The 22,467-nt window shown below is 45.1% G+C and overlaps 1 protein-coding gene across 48 annotated transcripts in view; it reads right to left on the bottom strand.

The window, feature by feature from the left end:
- slo (calcium-activated potassium channel slo) overlaps positions 1 to 22,467 on the bottom strand; it is a 1,069,848-nt gene that overhangs the window by 844,788 nt on the left and 202,593 nt on the right. For all 48 annotated transcript variants that reach the window (XM_071687050.1, XM_071687052.1, XM_071687045.1 and 45 more), the window contains exon 3: positions 3,441 to 3,537. In XM_071687050.1, coding sequence (XP_071543151.1) covers positions 3,441 to 3,537 — 97 coding nt within the window. The remainder of the gene's footprint in view (positions 1 to 3,440; positions 3,538 to 22,467) is intronic.

Raw genomic sequence — 22,467 nt, 5'->3', positions numbered from 1 at the left:
CAACAGACTGCATACTTGTCCCTCTTTCCAAAACTCTTGCATTCACCTCCCTAACAACCCCATCCATAAACAAATTAAACTACAATGGAGACATCATGCACCCCTGCCGCAAACCAACATTTACTGAGAACCAATCACTTTCCTCTCTTCCTACACATACCCATGCCTTACATCCTCGATAAAAACTTTTCACAGCTTCTAACAACTTGCCTCCCATACCATATATTCTTAATACCTTCCACAGAGCATCTCTATCAACTCTATCATATGCCTTATCCAGATCCATAAATGCTACATAGAAATCCATTTGCTTTTCTAAGTATTTCTCACGTATATTCTTCACAGCAAACACATGATCCACACATCCTCTACCACTTCTGAAACCACACTGCTCTTCCCCAATCTGATGCTCTGTACATGACTATACCCCCTCAATCAATACCCTCCCACATAATTTCCCAGGAATACTCAACAAACTTATACCTCTCTAATTTGAACACTCACCTTTATTCCCTTTGCCTTTGTACAATGGCACTATGCAAGCATTCTGCCAATCCTCAGGCACCTCACCATGAGTCATATATACATTAAATAACCTTACCTACCAGTCAACAACACAGTCACCCCTTTTTTAATAAATTCCAGTGTAATACCATCCAAACCCGCTACCTTGCCGGCTGTCATCTTCTGCAAAGTTTTTACTACTTCTTCTCTGTTTACCAAATCATTCTCCCTAACCCTCTCACTTTGCACACCACCTCGACCAAAACACTCTATATCTGCCACTCTATCATCAAACACATTCAACAAACCTTCAAAATACTCACTCTGTCTCCTTCTCACATCACCACTACTTGTTATCACCTCCCCATCAGCCCCCTTCACTGAAGTTTCCATTTGTTCCCTTGTCTTACGCACAGTATTTACCTCCTTCCAGAACATCTTTTTATTCTCCCTAAATCTGAATGATATTCTCTCACCCCAACTCTCATTTGCCCTCTTTTTTACCTCTTGCACCTTTCTCTTGACCTCTTGCCTCTTTCTTTTATACATCTCCCAGTCATTTGCATTATTTCCCTGCACAAATCGTCCAAATGCCTCTCTCTTCTCTTTCACTAATAATCTTACTTCTTCATCCCACCACTCACTACCCTTTCTAATCTGCCCACCTCCCACGCTTCTCATGCCACAAGCATCTTTTGCGCAAGCCATCACTGCTTCCCTAAATACATCCCATTCCTCCCCCACTCCCCTTACCTCCTTTGTTCTCACCTTTTTCCATTCTGTACTCAGTCTCTCCTGGTACTTCTTCACACAAGTCTCCTTCACAAGCTCACTTACTCTCACCACTCTCTTCAACCCAACATTCTCTATTCTTTTCTGAAAACCTCTACAAATCTTCACCTTTGCCTCCACAAGATAATGATCAGACATCCCTCCAGTTGCACCTCTCAGCACATTAACATCCAAAAGTCTCTCTTTCACGTACCTATCAATTAACAGGTAATCCAATAATGTGCTCTGGCCATCTCTCCTACTTACATACGTATACTCATGTATATCTCTTTTTAAACCAGGAATTCCCAATCACCAGTCCTTTTTCAGCAGATAAATCTACAAGTTCTTCACCATTTCCATTTACAACACTGAACACCCCATGTACACCAATTATTCCCATAACTGCCACATTACTCACCTTTCCATTGAAATCACCCATCACTATAACCCGGTTTCGTGCATCAAAACCACTAACACACTCATTCAGCTGCTCCCAAAACACTTGCCTTTCATGATCTTTCTTCTCATGCCCAGGTGCATATGCACCAATAATCATCCATCTCTCTCCATCAACTTTCAGTTTTACCCATATCAATCTAGAATTTACTTTCTTAAACTCTATCACATATTCCCACCAGTCCTGTTTCAGGAGTAGTACTACTCCTTCCCTTGCTCTTGTCCTCTCACTAACCCCTGACTTTACTCCCAAGACATTCCCAAACCACTCTTCCCCTTTACCCTTGAGCTTCGTTTCACTCAGAGCCAAAACATCCAGGTTCCTTTCCTCAAACATACTACCTATCTCTCCTTTTTTGCTAATCATGGCTACATCTACACACATTTAGACATCCCAATCTGAGCCTTTGAGGAGGATGAGCACTCCCCACATGACTCCTTCTGTTTCCCCTTTTAGAAAGTTAAAATAGCGAGGTGGTGCCAGGAAACAGACGAAGAGGTAGTGCCAGGAAAACTGACAAAAAAAAGGCCACATTCACTCACACTCAGTCTCCAGCTGTCATGTGTAATGCACCGACACCATAGCTCCCTTTCCACATCCAGGCCCCACAGACCTTTCCATGGTTACACCTAGTTCATTCCATTCACAGCACATCGACCCCAGGTATACCACATTGTTCTAATTCACTCTATTCCTTTCACGCCTCTCACCCTCCTGTATGTTCAGGCCCTGATTGCTCAAAATCTATTTCCCTCCATCCTTCCACCTCCAATTTGGTCTCCTGCTTCTCCTCGTTCCCTTAACCTCTGACACATGTATCCTCTTTATCAATCTCTCCTCACTCATTCTCTCCATATGTTCAAACCATTTCAACACAACCTCTCCTGCTTTCTCAACCACATTCTTTTTATTTCCATCTATATCATTAATGAGATGTCCTTGATTAGGGCTTCCATTGCACCATGCCATTTCAGTTAACAGTAAAAATGAAAGACAGTAAGTTGTTTAATTTGCTGAACATGGATAAAGGAAAATTCAGCTAAGGAGATACATTTGAGCAAGGAGGCACAGTTATAGTAAAAAAAAAAAAAAAAGTTGTATCAAGTGTTTGTTTTCTGATTTAAAACCACAAGATCCTTACATCACATTTGTAGCAAAGTAAACCAAGGCTTCTATTAATTTGTGATTCATTAAAATTTGGTTAAAATCATGACTATGGATATAATCAAACTGATTCAGAGTCACTAGTATGAGTAAATATTATAATGCCATGTATAAGATACTGAAAAGTGACCTGAAACACTGAAACTAAATAAGTAGAAAAAAATAGTGTGACAATAAAAGCACTCAGTTACTGCAAAGTATGTGTTCTAGTAAAAAACAATTTAGTTAGGTAGGGGAAGGGAAATGATAGGTTTACTTACACGTATTAGGAGGGGGTAGAGATGACAGTTTTACTTACACATATTAGGTGGGGGGAAGTGAGATGACAGGTTTACTTACACATATTAGGTGGGAGAAGTGAGATGACAGGTTTACTTACATGTATTAGGAGGGGGTAGAGATGACAGGTTTACTTAAACATATTAGGAGGGGGAAGTGAGATGACAGGATTACTTATACGTATTAGGTGGGGGGAAGCGAGATGATGACATGTTTTCTTACATGTATTAGTTGGAGGAAGTGAGACGAGTGGTTTACTTACACGTATAAAAAAGTAGACCATAAAAAATATATTAAAGGCTAAGTCTATTTGTTGTGTTGTGTTGGCGCTCCACGGCTGGCAGTGCTCCACACCATCCCTGTGGAGAGAGGAAGACAGTCAGCATGGGAATTCTACCTCACTGATCACTCATGGCAACTCGCATGGGAATTCTAACTCTGATCACTCAGTCACTCACGGCAACTCGCATGGGAACTCTCCCTCACCGATCACTCAGTCACTCACGGCAACTCGCATGGGAACTCTCCCTCACCGATCACTTTGTCACTTACTGCAACTCACCTCACACTCACATACTTCTCTTGCAAATCATTAATTGGAATCTTTTAAGAAATTCTTTGAGAATATTTACAATAATAACAAAAAAAATTACTTTATAATTGTAAAAACTTTTATGTCTAGGCTCAAAATTACACAAAAATTTAAGAGTAAGTACAACTCAAGGCATCATAAGGACCGGTGCTTTTTGCAAGTAAGTTTTATGTCTAGGCTCAAAATTACACAAAAATTTAAGAGTACGTACAACTCAAGGCATCATAAGGACTGGTGCTTTTTGCAAGTAAGATCCTATTATGAAAGACAGAAACTCTGACCACATGTAAATATGTATTTCCTAGCCCTTCACATATGATTCATCTAGCCCTCCACCTGAACAAATGTAAATATGACTTACCAAGCTCTTCACTTGCAGTAACTATGAAAAATCATGGAAGATGCTGACAATGGCTGCTACATTTCAAATCTATATGCTGACTACACCATTACTTTCTTAACAACCTAGAACACTAGCAGCAACCTAGGACTCTTACAGCATCCTGGGGCACTAGCAGCACCCTGGCAGCACTTAATGGTAGCCTGAAACATCAGTGACACTCTGGAGCAATAGTTGCACCCTGAAGCACTTATGCTACCCTAGTGCAGTCATGATACCTTGGAGATATGGTGGCATTCCACAGCACTAGTGGCACTACGGAGCACTAGTGACACTTTGGAGCATTAGTGGTACCTATGGAGCACTAATGGCATCTGGGAGCACTAGTGACACCCTGGAGCATTACTGACACCTTGGAATATCATGAGGACACTAGAGCACTATTCGGAAACCTGGGTCACTAGTTGCCATTAAGGAGCACTAGTGATACCCTTGAGTATTTCTGACATCCAGAGCATCAGTGGCACTCTTGAACATTACAGACACCTCAAAGTATTAAGGACACCAAGAGCACTAGAAGTATTGTGGGGCAATAGCTGTCACCCTGAAACATTAGTGGTGCCATTGAGCATTTGACACTGAAGTATTAGCCATAACTTCCAGCACTAGTGCCATCCAGGGACAAATGATACTCTGGAATACTAGCAACTGCCTGGAGAATATGTGATACCATGGAGCATGAATAATGCTCTCGAGCATTAATGCACAAGTGACACTCAACAGGACCAATGGCATCATGAAGCACAAATGAAACCCTGGAACATTACTGGTACCTTCGCATAACCAGTGGCACTCTGAAGCAACAGTGATACCCTAAAGCAATAAGGAAACCTGCAGTGTTGGTGGCACCTTGGAGGACTAGTTGCCACCCTGGAGCATTAGTAGCACCCTGGAGTACTAATGACACCCTGGAACATAAGAGAGACATTGGAGAACCAGACATATTAAAACACAAATGACACCCTAGAGAATTATTGACACACTGGATCTCAAATGGTACACTGGATCCCTAGTGGCACAATAGAACAGTAGTAACACCAGGAAGTATTGGTGGTACCCTGGAGCCTCACTGGCACCCTTGAAGCACTTGTAACACAAAAGAGCGTTGGTGATGTCCTTGAGAATTTGTGGTGATGAACACTTGTGAAACCCTTGAGCACTAGTGACCTCATGGAGCACAACTGGGATCCCACTACACTAGTGGTAACCTGGAGGACAAATGGCAGTCTGGAGCAATAATGACATCTGGAGCATGAGTGGCACTGTGAACCATTAGTTGTCACCTTGGTGCACTACTGGCACCCTAAAACAACAATGACACCCTAAAGCAATAGTGTCACCTTGAAGCAATAGTGTCATCTTGAAGAAATAGTGTCACCTTGAAGCAATAGTGGCAACATGGGGCACTGTTGAGACTCTGGGGTGTTAATGGCACCCTGGAGAAGTGGTTGCCACCTGGATCACTAGTGGCACCCTAGATCATTAATGACAACTTGTAGGATTAGTGACACCTGGAGCACTAGTAACAACCTGAGGAACTAGTTGTGACATTCCGGAGCATTTGTAAAACCATGGAACCCGACGGACAACTAGGGGCACTAGTGGAAGTCTGGTGACATCCTGGGGCATTAGTGACAGCATGGAGTACTGGTGATACTTTCAGGCATACGTGACACCACAGAACACTAGTTGCTACCATGGAGCACTAGTGATACCCTGGAGCACCCAGAGAACCCCAGTAGTATCCTAAGTAACACTGTGGAGCTGCAGCGGCATTAGTGGCAACCTAGAGTGCTACTGACACTTTCTATCTCTAGCATTAGTGACATCCTTGAGTATCAGTGAAACCCTGGAACACTTGCGACTAGCCTAGAACACTTGTGACTAGCCTAGAACATTGTGGACACCATGGAACACATGTACCTACCCTAAAGCACTAGGATACCCTGGAGCATAAGTGACATTACTCATGGGCATCATAGATTACTGGCTACCACATTGGAGCACTAGTGGACACCCTGGGGTACTAACTACCACACTGGAGCACTAGTGGACACCCTGGGGTACTAGCAACCACACTGGAGTTTTAGTGGACACCCTGGGGTACTAACAACCACACTGGAGCACTAGTGAACACCCTGGGGCACTAGCTACCACACTGGAGCAATAGTGAACACCCTGGGGTACTAGCTACCACACTGGAGAACTAGTGGACACCCTGGGGTACTAGCTACCACACTGGAGAACTAGTGGACACCCTGGGGTACTAGCTACCACACTGGAGCACTAGTGGACACCCTAGGGTACTAACTACCACACTGGAGCACTAGTGAACACCCTGGGGTACTAGCAACCACACTGGAGCACTAGTGAACACCTTGGGGCACTAGCTACCAAACTGGAGCACTAGTGGACACCATGGGGGTACTAGCTACCACTCTGGAGCACTAGTGGACACCATGGGGGTACTAGCTACCACACTGGAGTACAAGTGGACACCATGGGGTACTAGCTACCAAAGTGGAATACTAGTGGATAAAATGGAGTACTAGCTATCACACTGGAGCACTAATGGCACCCTGAGGTACTAGCTACCACAATGAAGCACTAGTGGATACCTGGGGTACTAGTTACCACACTGGAGCACTAATGGCACTCTGGGGTACTAGCTACCATATTGAAGCACTAGTGGACACCCTGGGGTACTAGCTACCACACTGGAGCACTAGTGGGCACCATGGGGGTACTAGCTACCATACTGAAGTACTAGTGGACACCCTAGGGTACTAGCTACCACACTGGAGTACTAGTGAAAACCCTGGGATAGTAGCTACCACAATGGAGCACAGGTGGACACCCTGGGGTACTAGCTACACACTGGAGTACTAGTGGACACCCTGGGGTACTAGCTACCATACGAGTATCAATGGACACCCTGGTGTACTAACTATCACACTGGAGTACTAGTGGACACCTTGGGGTACTAGCTATCACACTGGAGTACTAGTGGACACCTTGGGGTACTAGCTACCACTCTGGAGTATTAGTGGACACCCCTTGGGTACTAGCTACCACATTGGAGTACTAGTGGACACCCTGGGGTACTAGCTACCACAATGGAGCACTAGTGGGCACTCTGAGGTACTAGCTACCACACTGGAATACTAATGGACACCCTGGGGTACTAGCTATCACAATAAAGCACTAGTGGACACCCTGGGGTACTAGCTACCACAATGGAGCACTAGTGGACACTCTGAGGTACTAGCTACCACACTGGAGTACTAGTGGACACCTTGGGGTACTAGCTACCACACTCGAATACTAGTGGACACCCTGGGTACTAGCTACCACACTGGATCACCAGTGGGCACCTTGGGTTACTAGCTACCACATTGGAGTATTAGTGGACACTCTGGGGTGCTAGCTACCACACGATTACTAGTGGACACCCTGGGGTACTAGCTACCAAAATGGAGCACTAGTGGACACTCTGAGGTACTAGCTACCACACTGGAGTACTAGTGGACACCTTGGGGTACTAGCTACCACAATGGAGCACTAGTGGACACCATGGGGGTACTAGCTACCACAGTGGAGTATTAGTGGACACCATGGGGTACTAGCTACCACACGGAAGCATTAGTAGACACCCTGGGGGTACTACCTACCACAATGGGGCACTAGTGGACACCCTGGGGTTACTACCTACCACAAGGGAGCACTAGTGGACACCCTGGTGTACTAGCTACCACACGAGTACCATGGGTACTGTGAAGCATGAAGGACATCCTGGAGCACTAGCTGACATCTTGAGTACTAACTGTACCCTGGAGAAGCTAGTGACATACTGGAGGTTTAGTGGCGACCTACGGCTCCAGTGGCATTGAAAGCAGAGCGTCAGCAACGTATCTTACTCCACAGGGACAACTTGAGGCTGTTAGCAAACTACACACTATCCTCCAGGTGACTGTAAAACTGACTCTACATTACTACTCTATCGTAAAGAGCTTGGCTTTAATGTATTTCCTGAATTTAGTTATAAGCGGCCATAGGCAGAAATGAACAAAGCTCGACTTACCACAAGCTTATCATGTCTGTACCTGAGTGTAAGTCTTCTCATGTCTGTGTCCGAGTGCCAGTTTTCTCATGCCTGAGCTTGAATGCCAGTCTTCTCATGTCTGTACCTGAGTGTCATCTCATGTCTGTATCTGAGAGTCAGTCATCTCATGTCTGTATCCGAGTGTCTTCTCATGTCTGTACCTGAGTGTCAGTCATCTCATGTCTGTACCTGAGTGTCAATCATCTCATGTCTGTACCTGAGTGTCAGTCTTCTCATGTCTGTACCTGGGTGTCATCTCATGTCTGTACCTGAGTGTCAGTCATCTCATGTCTGTACCTGAGTGTCAGTCTTCTATGTCTGTACCCGAGTGCCAGTCTTCACATGTCTGTACCTGAGTGTCATCTCATGTCTGTACCTGAGTGTCAGTCATCTCATTTCTGTACCTGAGTGTTAGTCATCTCATGTCTGTACCTGAGTGTAAGTCTTCTCATGTCTGTGCCTGTGAACCAGTCATCTCATGTCTATACCTGAGTGTCTTCTCATGTTTGTACCTGAGTACCAGTCTCCTCATGTCTGTAAATGAGTGTCAGTCTTCTCATGTCTGTAAATGAGTGTCAGTCTTCTCATGTCTGTAACTATCAGTCTTCTCATGTCTGTAACTGACTGTCAGTCTTCTCATTTCTGTAACTGAGTGTCAGTCTCCTCATATCTACCTGAGTGTCTTCTCATGTCTGTACCTGAGTGGCAATCTCCTCATGTCTGTGCCTAGGTTCCTCCAGTCTCCTCATGTCTGTACCTGAGTGTCAGTCTTCTCATGTCTGTACCTGAGTGTCAGTCTTCTCATGTCTGTACCTGAGTGTCAGTCTTCTCATGTCTGTACCTGAGTGTCAGTCTCCTCATGTCTGTACCTGAGTGTCAGTCTTCTCATGTCTGTACCTGAGTGTCAGTCTTCTCATGTCTGTACCTGAGTGTCAGTCTCCTCATGTCTGTACCTGAGTGTCAGTCTCCTCATGTCTGTACCTGAGTGTCAGTCTCCTCATGTCTGTACCTGAGTGTCAGTCTTCTCATGTCTGTACCTGAGTGTCAGTCTTCTCATGTCTGTACCTGAGTGTCAGTCTCCTCATGTCTGTACCTGAGTGTCAGTCTTCTCATGTCTGTACCTGAGTGTCAGTCTTCTCACGTCTGTCCCTGAGTGTCAGTCTTCTCATGTCTTTAACTGAGTGTCAGTCTCCTCATGTCTGTAAATGAGTGTCAGTCTCCTCATGTCTGTACCTGAGTGTCAGTCTCCTCATGTCTGTCCCTGAGTGTCAGTCTTCTCATGTCTTTAACCGAGTGCCAGTCTCCTCATGTCTGTACCTGAGTGTCAGTCTCCTCATGTCTGTACCTGAGTGTCAGTCTTCTCATGTCTGTACCTGAGTGTCAGTCTCCTCATGTCTGTACCTGAGTGTCAGTCTTCTCACGTCTGTCCCTGAGTGTCAGTCTTCTCATGTCTTTAACTGAGTGTCAGTCTCCTCATGTCTGTAAATGAGTGTCAGTCTCCTCATGTCTGTACCTGAGTGTCAGTCTCCTCATGTCTGTCCCTGAGTGTCAGTCTTCTCATGTCTTTAACTGAGTGCCAGTCTCCTCATGTCTGTACCTGAGTGTCGGTCTCCTCATGTCTGTACCTGAGTGTCAGTCTCCTCATGTCTGTACCTGAGTGTCAGTCTTCTCATGTCTGTACCTGAGTGTCAGTCTCCTCATGTCTTTAACTGAGTGTCAGTCTCCTCTCCTCATGTCTGTACCTGAGTGCCAATCTTCTCATGTCTGTGCCTGAGTGTCAGTCTTCTCATGTCTTTAACTGAGTGTCAGTCTCCTCATGTCTGTACCTGAGTGCCAATCTTCTCATGTCTGTGCCTGAGTGTCAGTCTTCTCATGTCTTTAACTGAGTGTCAGTCTTCTCATGTCTGTACCTGAGTGTCAGTCTCCTCATGTCTGTACCTGAGTGTCAGTCTCCTCATGTCTGTACCTGAGTGTCAGTCTTCTCATGTCTGTCTCTGAGTGTCAGTCTTCTCATGTCTTTAACTGAGTGTCAGTCTTCTCATGTCCGTACCTGAGTGTCAGTCTTCTCATGTCTGTGCCTGAGTGTCAGTCTTCTCATGTCTGTACCTAAGTGTCAGCCTCCTCATGTCTGTACCGGAGTGCCAATCTTCTCATGTCTGTGCCTGAGTGTCAGTCTTCTCATGTCTGTACCTAAGTGTCAGCCTCCTCATGTCTGTACCGGAGTGCCAATCTTCTCATGTCTGTGCCTGAGTGTCAGTCTTCTCATGTCTGTACCTAAGTGTCAGTCTCCTCATGTCTGTACCGGAGTGCCAATCTTCTCATGTCTGTGCCTTATCTCAAATAATCACAGTATTTTTTTGTGCTGTGTTGCAAGTCTAGCGACAATAATAGTAGTGGGTGTGACAGACCCCCGTGTGTGCTAATTCTAATGTCCCAACGAGTGTACACGTCTGCATGTTTAGTGACCATGTTCACTTAAGTAGATAAGAAAATATTCAGTCCGAGGCAACTTGGCTGTGTTGCTGTGACACGTTACATGGCGCGAAATGCAATGGCCTTTCAAGAATTTTGCACGACAGAAACTCATCCTATGATCTTCGTATTTATCTATGGTTGAAACCCTCAAATGAAGGACCGTTTTCTGTAGAAATAATAAAAGATATCTAACTACTACTACTACTACTACATATCAGAGCGGACTCCATGGATCTGGAGGCGGTGATCGAGGTGGAGCGAAGTCATCATTGGCCACTTCCTGCTGGTGGGTGCGTCCTCGCCTTAACGTCACTCCTCCTCCTGCCGTCGAGGCTGCCTTGTGGGAGGAGCCCCTAGGCTGATCCTGGCGGCGGCCACCGCTGGTTGCTTACCCGAGGAGGGAGGGTAGGCAAGTTCTCTCTCTACAAGAGGCACCAACTCTCTATGTTCTCTAGTGGTTTCTACACTAAGCGAGGCTTTGGCTAAGTATCTTTAAGAATTAAAAACTAGATCTTGGCATGCACTCCTTGCTTATCAATACGTTCTGCAGCAATAGCTACTATGAATATCTACTAGAATACTAGGCAAAATAACAATGCATGTGAGAGTACTTCAAGTGAAATTTACAAGCCAGTTTACTAGATGAAATACGATGCTCTGACAGTGCTACTGAGCGACTTCGGAGGCACTAACTGTCAAGGTAGAACTGTGTGAGATGACTAATAATCAAATACCACATCATGATCAACTATGACACATCAATGCTACGCTACACTGGACGGCTTACTGGAGAGATAGTTCAACTATCGGTTATGCATGGTCATGAAGTTTATTATCATGGGCGAATCCCCAGTACTAGTTTAAAGAAGACAGGAGCAAGGTGATAGGGTGCGAGTGGCTGGGAGAAGGCTGCAGGAGGAGGCAGGGAGGGAAGGAGCTACACATACTGTGATAAGGAAATTAGGTAAGTATAGGAGGGAGAGAAATACACCAAGCCGTGGGAGGTACACATTGAGATGACGGAGGGCACAGACACCCAGATGAAAGGAAACATGATATTGATCAAAATCTAAGGAGAAAGAAGAGACTATGAGCAGGACGGAGACACACAAATAAACAAGGGACAAAAAAAAAAAAAAATGGAAATGCGGTAAGATAAAGAATAAAACTAACTATAGGATGTATGTTATCGAGATAAAGGAAGATACACAATATGTTACGGAGGAAAGCAAAGGGTAATACAGAAAACGGATACAACTAAGAGAAAACATGAAGGCAGAGAGAAAGATATATCAACTAACGAAAGACAGATAAGGAAAACTGGAAGAACTCGGACACAGAAAACGGCAAAACTAACACGTTCTACAACAAGACATCGAAAGAAAGAAAGAAAAAAAAAAGATACGAAGATATACAGAAGAAATAAATAATGAAGCCATCCATCATTGACGGTACGACAGTATATGATGGGCAAAGGACATGGGCGGGGTACACAATGTTGACGTGAGGAAAGAAGCGAAAACCTGGGAAGGAAAAGAGGTGCAGGAGAAGGTAGGTAGGTACACATGGAGGACCGACTGAAGGAAAACGGAGAGAGGGTAGATGAATACAAAAAGAGGAAGAGATGGGGGGGTGGGGGGTTTAATAAGGTGGAAATGTACCTAACAAAAATGTATATGGGCAGCAGATAAAGTTAACATATTGAGAATAAGCTTGAGAGAGAGAGAGAGAGAGAGAGAGAGAGAGAGAGAGAGAGAGAGAGAGAGAGAGAGAGAGAGAGAGAGAGAGAGAGAGAGAGAGAGAGAGAGAGAGAGCTAACACAAGGGGAGAAGTTAAGAAACTAGAAGTAAATATATTTCACATAAGTTAATATATGGCACAAAAGGTAACATATGACACAAGAGTCAACATAAAGCAAAAAAACACGTTAAAGAAGTAAACATATGGCAACAAAGCTAACATACATATATTAACATAACTAGGTAACATTTAAACGAGACGTTCACATTTAGCAGAAAAGTTAGCATATACCAAAAGTGAACATATGGTAGGGAAGTTAACATATGATAGGGAACTTAACATACAGCAGAGAAGTTAACATATTGTCTATGAGGTAACATATTTTGCGAAGTTAACATGTGGCAGAGAACATATAACATACAAGCTGGAATAGAGTAGACAATTTAGCATATGGCAGGCAGATAAATTAACAGACAGAAAGTTATCAAACGGCAAAAGGGGTTAAATCTAACATAAGGCACAAGTTATCATACAGCGAGAAAACTAACACAGGTCAAAGTAAGTTAAAGTAAAGAGGAGAAGATGCCATATGGAAAAAAAAGATTAGCATACGGAAAAGACTGACGGAAAAGTTAACACACAACAGAGAAGTTAATATATGGAAGCAAAGGCAGCACATGGAAGAAACGTTAACATACGGCAGAAAGGTTAACAAATGACAACGAAGTTAACATAAGGCAGAAAAAGTTACAGAAAACGTGGTAAGGGAATGGACAGACAATGAAATGATGGGGGATGGAGTGACACTGACGTGATGAGAGGGAAGTGTAGATAAAGATATGATGAGAGGGAAGTGTAGATAAAGATATGATGAGAGGGAAGTGTAGATAAAGACATGATGAGAGGGAAGTGTAGATAAAGACATGATGAGAGGGAAGTGTGGATAAAGACATGATGAGAGGGAAGTGTAGATAAAGACATGATGAGAGGGAAGTGTAGACAATTTCGTGAAGCGATGATACAGACGACATAATGAACAGGATGTAAACAAGACATGACAAAGGTGAAGGCACTGACATGATAAAGGAGAGACAAAAACACAAGCGGAAGAAACAGACATGATAATATGTTAAAACGAACGTAACGAAGGGAAGGTGTGCAGACCACGTGATAAGGAGGTGGCAGAAAACACGGGAGGAAGAGGAAGTAGAGATACTACGAGGAGAAGGAGGTCCTCACGTGCTGACGGGGCGTTACAGACACAGGAGGAGTGGGAGGTACAGACAGGAGGAGTGGGAGGTGCAGACAGGAGGAGGGGGAGGTACAAACAGGAGGAGTGGGAGGTACAGACAGGAGGAGTGGGAGGTACAGACAGGAGGAGTGGGAGGTGCAGACAGGAGAAGGGGGAGGTACAAACAGGAGGAGTGGGAGGTACAGACGGGAGGAGTGGGAGGTACAGACAGGAGGAGGGGGAGGTACAGACAGGAGGAGTGGGAGGTACAGACAGGAGGAGGGAGAGGTACAAACAGGAGGAGGGGTAGGTACAGACAGGAGGAGGGGAGGTACAAACAGGAGAAGGGGTAGATACAGACAGGAGGAGGGGAGGTACAAACAGGAGAAGGGGTAGATACAGACAGGAGGAGGGGGAGGTACGGGCAGGAGGAGGGGGAGGTACAGATAGAAGGAGGGGGAGGTACAGAGAGGAGGAGGGGGAGGTACAGACACGAGGAGGGGTAGGTACAGACAGGAGGAGGGGTAGGTACAGACAGGAGGAGGGGGAGGTACAGACAGGAGGAGGGGTAGGTACAGACAGGAGGAGGGGGAGGTACAGACAGGAGGAGGGGGAGGTACAAACAGGAGGAGGGGGAGGTACAGAGAGGAGGAGGGGGAGGTACAGACAGGAGGAGGGGGAGGTACAGAGAGGAGGAGGGGTAGGTACAGAGAGGAGGAGGGGGAGGTACAGAGAGGAGGAGGGGGAGGTACAGAGAGGAGGAGGGGGAGGTACAGAGAGGAGGAGGGGGAGGTATAGAGAGGAGGAGGGGTAGGTACAGACAGGAGGAGGGGGAGGTACAAACAGGAGGAGGGGGAGGTACAGAGAGGAGGAGGGGTAGGTACAGAGAGGAGGAGGGGGAGGCACAGAGAGGAGGAGGGGGAGGTATAGAGAGGAGGAGGGGGAGGTACAGACAGGAGGAGGGGGAGGTACAGACAGGAGGAGGGGTAGGTACAGACAGGAGGAGGGGTAGGTGTAGACAGGAGGAGGGGTAGGTACAGACAGGAGGAGGGGGAGGTACAAACAGGAGGAGGGGAGGTACAGACAGGAGGAGGGTGAGGTACAGACAGGAGGAGGGAAGGTACAGACAGGAGGAGGGGGAGGTACAGACAGGAGGAGGGAAGGTACAGACAGGAGGAGGGGAGGTACAGACAGGAAGAGATCCAGACCACGTGATGAAGGTGTGGCATCGGTGACATGATGAACGGAAGGTACTGTGGAAGGGAGTCACACATGGCGTAATGAAGGGGACGCAGAGACACACCACGAGGAAGGGAGAGCAAGGCATCCTGCAGGGGCACGACGAAGGAAAGATACGCACGACATGAACTCACGAGGAGAGAAAAAGCAACGTGTTAATTAAGAGGGAAGGTACGGAGAAGACACTGAGGGAACGGAAGGGCAGAGGGAACATGAGGGAGAGAGGGACGAAACATTGAATAAGGCTGGCAAGACACAAGCAACAGGAGGAAAGGGAAAGTAAAACCCCATCATGACAAAGACGTAGAGAAAACACGATTAAAATGATATAGATAAATACATAACGGAGAGCTATAGCGATCAACGACCGGGGGATACAACAATACGTACAAAGAAATATGTAGAGCCAAAATGACAAAGATACACAAGATGTAGAATGGTGGTGGGACATGAGATGGTAAATTATGAACAAGATTTAGGACGACGACGGATTTGCTGATGGAGGCAAAACAAAATGACGCAGAGAAGGTCGAGGCAATAAGGTTGAAAGAGTCAACCACAAGGGAATTCTACCGCACATTTTGCGTCGCCAGTATTGAGCCTCGTCTTCCCATCTGTTCCCCTGATCAACACGGCGAGAAACCTACCCCCAGTCAGAGCAACCTCAGGTGCAGAGATAACAGGGTATGAGAGAGAGAGAGAGAGAGAGAGAGAGAGAGAGAGAGAGAGAGAGAGAGAGAGAGAGAGAGAGAGAGAGAGAGAGAGAGAGAGAGAGAGAGAGAATGAATGAATTAATCAGTGCTACGTACAGTGAAACTGGCCGAAAATAATACTGTGAGGAAAATATCCCAAACCTCCGTGCTACGTTCCACGGCCGAAGGTGGAATTTTGAGGGTATGAGCCAGGTCAGTGATCCTGGGTAAACCTTTTTTATATAAGGGGCATAACTCAGGCCAAATCTAAATCAAGAGTTACAGGCCAAGTGCCAATTCATTCTCTAGACATTGGGAAATAACTACATAAAGTATGTAGTTCATGCCTACGACCTAGTCGTTGAGGGTCAGGTCAAACCAGGGACACTGTGACGCCCGATAACGCACGGACATTATCCCTCGGGGTTCACCGCGCTGCGCTGACCGTACACTACTTAATACAATGGTGGAGAGGAAGAAGATAAGGTGAAGGCCGTAAGCACCTATATGACGGGAGAGATAAAGAAAAAAACCGCGAGCGATGAAAATAAAATAAGATGTACCAGGATGTAAGGGGAATCCGATGGAAAAGAAATATGCTGGTAATAAAGTCAACACTTCTGCTTGTGAGGCAAGAGCATACGAAACTTGCGAGGCCTTGAGACGCGAGGGGGGAGCAAACGCCTCCCTCCCTCCCTCGCTAGTGCTGACTCTGAACCACTCAAGACAGTGAGAATTTAGCTCGTTTATAAATACGCTTGAAACAGCTGGATAATGTTTTTGCACGTGACAGGGGTGTCTTTCAATTTTAGACGTGTGAACTCTGAGCGTAATTGGAGGGGATAATGTGTGAAAACCTATCACAATCATTACATCTGAACACTGGACTAAGTTAAACTACAAGACGCTGGGGGAAAATCAATGAAAATATACCGGAAACATAACTTAATCTTTATCCAAATGTGACACAGAAAGCTGAGTGCTAAACCCTGGATGAGGAACGTTCCCCACGGAGAGGACAACTCCAGACTGTGCACAAACCATTCACTAAAGACAACAAATACTGAAAGGTTCAGAAATAGAGCACATGTGCCGGAGGGATACATTTCAAGAGAGATAAATTCCTTAGTCTTGAAAACTACGTCTAAACTTGCAAGAAGATAAAAAGCGAGTACTTACTTCAGGACAAGATTTAGCCAGAAGGAAGGGCTAGCCTCACCGAGAGAAAATGTGGCATTACGAAGGACTCGTGTGTGTTCAATGTTAAGTGGAAGATGGAGAGGTTGTAACGTCGTATACTCGTGGCGTGGCGTGGGTGAGGCACACGATGGCTGCCTACCTGAGCCACTCCAGTGAAAAGCCTGACAGGACACTTTGAGAGGTGGCTCATTCATTAATCAGTCATGAGAGAGAGAGAGAGAGAGAGAGAGAGAGAGAGAGAGAGAGAGAGAGAGAGAGAGAGAGAGAGAGAGAGAGAGAGAGTTAATAGAATGAGTCGACAGTTTAACGTATCTGCACCTGGTGGTAAACATGGAATGATCCTTCGTAAACAAGGTACCTAAGATGAACAACACACACACACACACACACACACACACACACACACACACACACATTCATTAGCCTGGAAATCAAGACAAAGGTATAACAGGTGGCTGAAAGTTACATGAATTTCAAGTGCACTTTGCATGTCCAAAAGGCATGTGTCAAACTTTGAAAATCACGAATCATTATTATATGATGCCAGAGGCAACAGAAAGAAAAGAATGCGAAGAAGAGGTAATGCACAGCACGAGAAACAGGAATGTCAGCATGGGGGAAGAGTGTAAACACTAAGGAATGGACCTGGAAGTTTGAAAACTAGCGCTAGGAAAAGCGAGGCGGCGGTGCACAGCTACAACAGCGGCACAGAAATCATACCGCAGAAGTAAGCCGGTAAAAGCCACGAGAGAGAAAGACTAGTAGTACACAGAAGTGTAGCTGACGGGGATGAAGTATGAGTGGAGGTGATGAGCAGGAGGACACATATGATGAAGCAACCGTTAGTAAAGCAGGTCCGGAGAGATGAGGTATGGATGGACGTGAGGCGGGGCGGCGTCAAAGCGTGACACACATACAGACAGACAAGTGGCTTGGCCGAGGCCGTGGCGGGTGTAGCGGTGACCTCGGTGTTATACTTACTCCATTCTGACGCGCCAGACGACCATCAGACACCCAGGTAGCAAGAAAAGGGGGAGAAATAACCAGGTAAGCCAGTCGTCTGTTATGTAGTCACAGGGACTCACCACAGCAGTGAGGATTGTTAAGGGGGGGTCCAGGGCAAGGGGGGGGGGTTCAAGTGGGGGGTGTGTGTGGAGGAGGGAACCCCCCATCTACCGCCCAACATGACAAAACACGGTATAAAATCTCCTCCACCTCACTAGGGATGCTACCCTACATAAATAAGTCACATGAATACAATATGATCCACCACACTTGTTATTGTGCACGTATGTAGTGCTTGTGTACGTGTTCATGCACGTGTGTGAGTGATTGTGTTGTGTTCACCTATGTACAGGAGGAAGTTCGCGCGCTCGCGGGAGCTCATTTCCTCATATTTCCCTACCATCATGCCACTACTGGACTTTTTTTTAACGTTCTTTGCATTCCACGTCCGGACTCTCACTCTGGTTATTCCACTCACGCACGGACCACTAGTCTTCAGCCATGGGAGTATTTCTTCACATCTCTTACGTCCTCACTTCTTGCTCAGTTCCTTGTTGTGTCCTCCAATTGGCGGATCCCTGACTATTTCAGAGAACTGATTTGTACTGACGTTGGCAAACTGATTCAGAGACTTGAAAACTGAACCCCAAATTTCCTGACCTTTCTCCCAACGTACCTGAACCTTCGGGAAGTGAGTAAACACTCAAATATTGTTCCGTCCCACAAACATATATACCGTTCCATTTTTCCTCTCTTATAATATTAAGAATCTGAACACACACTACGTTTTCAGTTGAATTCCAACAAGAAATTAGTTACTCATAAAATAATCTCTTTCCATTTCGTCTCACTTTAAATCTCCACTTCCGTTCCCTAAGTTCTCTCCCCAACAAGCTCTGGTAAAAAAAAAATTTATCCTTACAGAAGTCAATTACTCTTCCTAGAATCGTTGTAGTAACAATATAACCCACCCTCTCCCTTGTAGACTTACGGAAAGCAATTGTTGCAGTGTCCACCCCCTCCTTATACTCTGGACCCGCCCGTTCGGTGGCCACACAACGAATTAATGTGAGATGGCTGAAAAACATCGTCAGAAAAAATATCCAAAACGTGTAATTTTCAAGTAAATGTACTCTTTACAACTCGTCTTACTATAATGGTTCAACAGAGACACTTGGTGAGTCTTTAGCACATAGCAGATATTTTCGAGACCATACATCACGCACATTCTTATAAATGCCAGTAATGCTTAATGATTCTTGGGTCAATATTCCTCGATCCTTCTTACAGTGCGATTCTTCTATCCTCCTAGGTAAACTATAGTTCCAAGTGAGGTCGTCCTAATCCCCTCCACAATCCTTAGGACACCCCATTCACTTGGCTTAGATTTCGTCATGCACGCGTCCTTACAAGAGCTGGATCCCCCTGGATTGTGTCACAATCTGTCACGTCATCACTGAGTCTTGCCATTAACTCTACATCCTGTGTAGACATACACCAGCGAACGATTGTATTCTCTCTCGGATAATACATAAAAGCATGAACAACACTGCTCCCAAGACGGATCCTTGTGGCTTTTCACTGGTGACTTCCCTTCACGATGAATAGCATAAACGCATCCCCGTCTTCAACGCTGCTATAATGAAGTACCTCCTTATCCCTCGTTGTATCTCTCAGTAACATTAACCAGCTTCTTTCTTTGAACCAATCATCCATTTTGTGGCTTCGTATTAAATGCACAGGCAAAATCCACAATGTGTTCCATTGTATAAATGCCGAGTCCTACAAAAAGGTGCCAGAACACACTGGTAAAAGTGGTACTCCTGTAACGTTTCCAGAACCTCTCTACTCCAACTATTCTCTTCCCACATTCCATCCTGTACCAATCAAGTCTCTTAAAATCACTCTCGTGTAATCAGCCTACCTCCTGCTTTCCCCTCGTACAGAGGACACACAAACGTACCGGAAAACCTATATCATTCCTCTGTTTAACGTTGTCATCCCCTGTTTTATCCTCAGTATATTTCTCCAACTTCTCTTACCGTGTTCCCTACTACGACCGATAAAACCACATGTTCTTCAACAACTTCTCGACTCAGGTCCTCCCAACGCACCATGCATACTACTATCGTTTCGTCTCAAACCTATTGACATCCCGTATCTCATCTCCAGTGCGTATATCCTCTTGTGAACAGCATTTCAATCTTTAACTTGGCTTCATTACTTGCTACTGTATCAAGCTTATCTCTCCTGAATGAAAGCGCACTTCTAGTGCCCTGAAATACGTCTTAATATATTAGTACAGAACCCTTCTGGAAAACCTTCATATTCCACCCTGGATCCCATTCCACCCCCCCCCCCCTTATTTTCTAATAAAATTATCACCACTCGACGTTCCCCTTTGATCATACAACCGGTACAAAAGTACGCTTTTTTCACGTCTCCTGAGTCACTCATCGCAGGCTGAAAACCCGACTCATTCCAAGGTCTCTTTAAATTCATGTGCGTAGCTAATTCACTCGCTCATCTTCCTCAGCTCCTCCCGTGATCTCTAGCTCAACTAGTGTGTGTGTGTGTGTGTGTGTGTGTGTGTGTGTAATAATCTATTCGTAATGTACGGGACAGAACTCCCGACACTCCTGGATCCACCATCTCTTTTGAGCGTGTAATCTTTTATTTGTACCTACCGGGGAAGGAGTATTCTGCACATGGGTCCCCATCTCTTAAAACATTCTCTAACATCATAAGACTTTTTACATTCGTGTATGCTGTCAGAATTTACCTTGTCTTCAGTCATTCTACTCCATTCATCCGCCACTCTTATACTAAAAAGGTACGTCTTCACATCTTTCTTAACCTCCTGTTAAGTTCTCTGGCTGTTCTATCCCCTACATCACTTGCAGTACGTACTATTCACTGCCTACGTCATCAATCTATTCTCAAAACGTAAAGGTGTTCATCAGATCAACTCTTCACTCGTCTCACTTACAAGTTTGGCAAATCTATGGCGCTCAAGCCTTTCCCTGCATCTCTGCTCTCTTCATTGGGTACCACCAATTTTGTTGCTCTCCCTGGACCTATGATACACGACTTTTGTTCCGTCCCACTAGGATAACCTAACCATCGAAGGAGTCTCCCTAATATTCCCGTCTCGAAATTTAGCTTCTTGACCAGCCTCCAATGTGGTATAATGACGTATGCCTTCTGCCGGTCCAGATATAGACATTCCACCCCACTTTAGCTTTAGCCTAAAACGGAGCTCAGTCTCCTGCAGATATCTAGAAGGCATGATTCCTTTCCCTGAAACTATGTTGTCTCTCACTCAGGAGGTTTCCCAGAAGCCATTTGCTTTCCGATTATCTTTTCCAGAGCCTTACAGACCACCACCTGCCAGGGACAACGATCAATAGTTCAGTGCATCTTCTACGTCTCCTTCCTCATACATAGGTATGATGCATGTCCACTTGCCACCTATCTCTTGGCATCTGCCTTTCTCCAGCGACATCTTGAACATTTCACCTGGTCTGCCAAATGTATCTGCACACATCTTCGGCACACATGAAGACATTTCATCAAGACCATTTAATATTCTGCTCATGTGTTTTCTAGATATGTCAATGCTTTCTAAGACCTCCTTCCCATCCCACTTCAATGGTGCTGGGGCTATAGGGACCTTCCTCTGTGAAAACACTTTTGAAATTCTTGTTCCTTTCCTTCCATCGTCCCCAGTGAGTCTTCCCACTCAATCACTTAATCCTGGTTGGCTGCTGTTTAACTGACGCAATTCATGGAAATGTTTCTATCTACGCCATGCTTGTCAACCATACTCTTTTTCTCCTAATTAACCTGCTACATGTTGTCTGGTTGGGGGCGTCACCTACATCACCCCACAGTACACCGCACTGCTGAAGCGCGTTCACGTCTACACCATCTTTTCTTGACCCATTCCTCTCTCTTTCTAAGTCTACACATCTTTTCTTGACCCATTCGTCTCTCTTTCTAAGTCTACACTTCTTTTCTTGACCCATTCCTCTCTCTTTCTAAGTCTACACATCTTTTCTTGACCCATTCGTCTCTCTTTCTAAGTCTACACATCTTTTCCTGACCCATTCCTCTCTCTTTCTAAGTCTTCTCTCTGTATATCGGGTCAAAGATTTCCAATGTTTCTACTCCTTCACTGTAAATTCCACAGAGCCTTCCGCCACAATGCTCTGGCTACTGAATTCCATTTCGTAGTTTATGATCCAAAATAAAGTGTTGTGCAGTGTAGTCTCCAAGATTATGTCTCCTCTGTGAGTCTGGCTTAGTCTCTGCTGTTTATGTCTTAATTTACATATTATCAAACTTAGGAATTACACGGTTATTTTTTCATTTGGTGTCATATATATATATATATATATATATATATATATATATATATATATATATATATATATATATATATATATATTCTTTTTCTTTCTTTCATACTATTCGCCATTTCCCGCGTTAGCAAGGTAGCGTTAAGAACAGAGGACTGGGCCTCTGAGGGAATATCCTCACCTGGCCTCGTTCTCTGTTCCTTCTTTTGGAAAATCAAAAAAAAAATGAGAGGGGAGGATTTCCAGCCCCCC

The sequence above is a fragment of the Panulirus ornatus genome, chromosome 43 (genome assembly GCF_036320965.1).
Source record: "Panulirus ornatus isolate Po-2019 chromosome 43, ASM3632096v1, whole genome shotgun sequence".
In the NCBI taxonomy this organism is placed as follows: Eukaryota; Metazoa; Arthropoda; class Malacostraca; order Decapoda; family Palinuridae; genus Panulirus; species Panulirus ornatus.
This window is presented reverse-complemented; position numbering and strand designations above follow the sequence as displayed.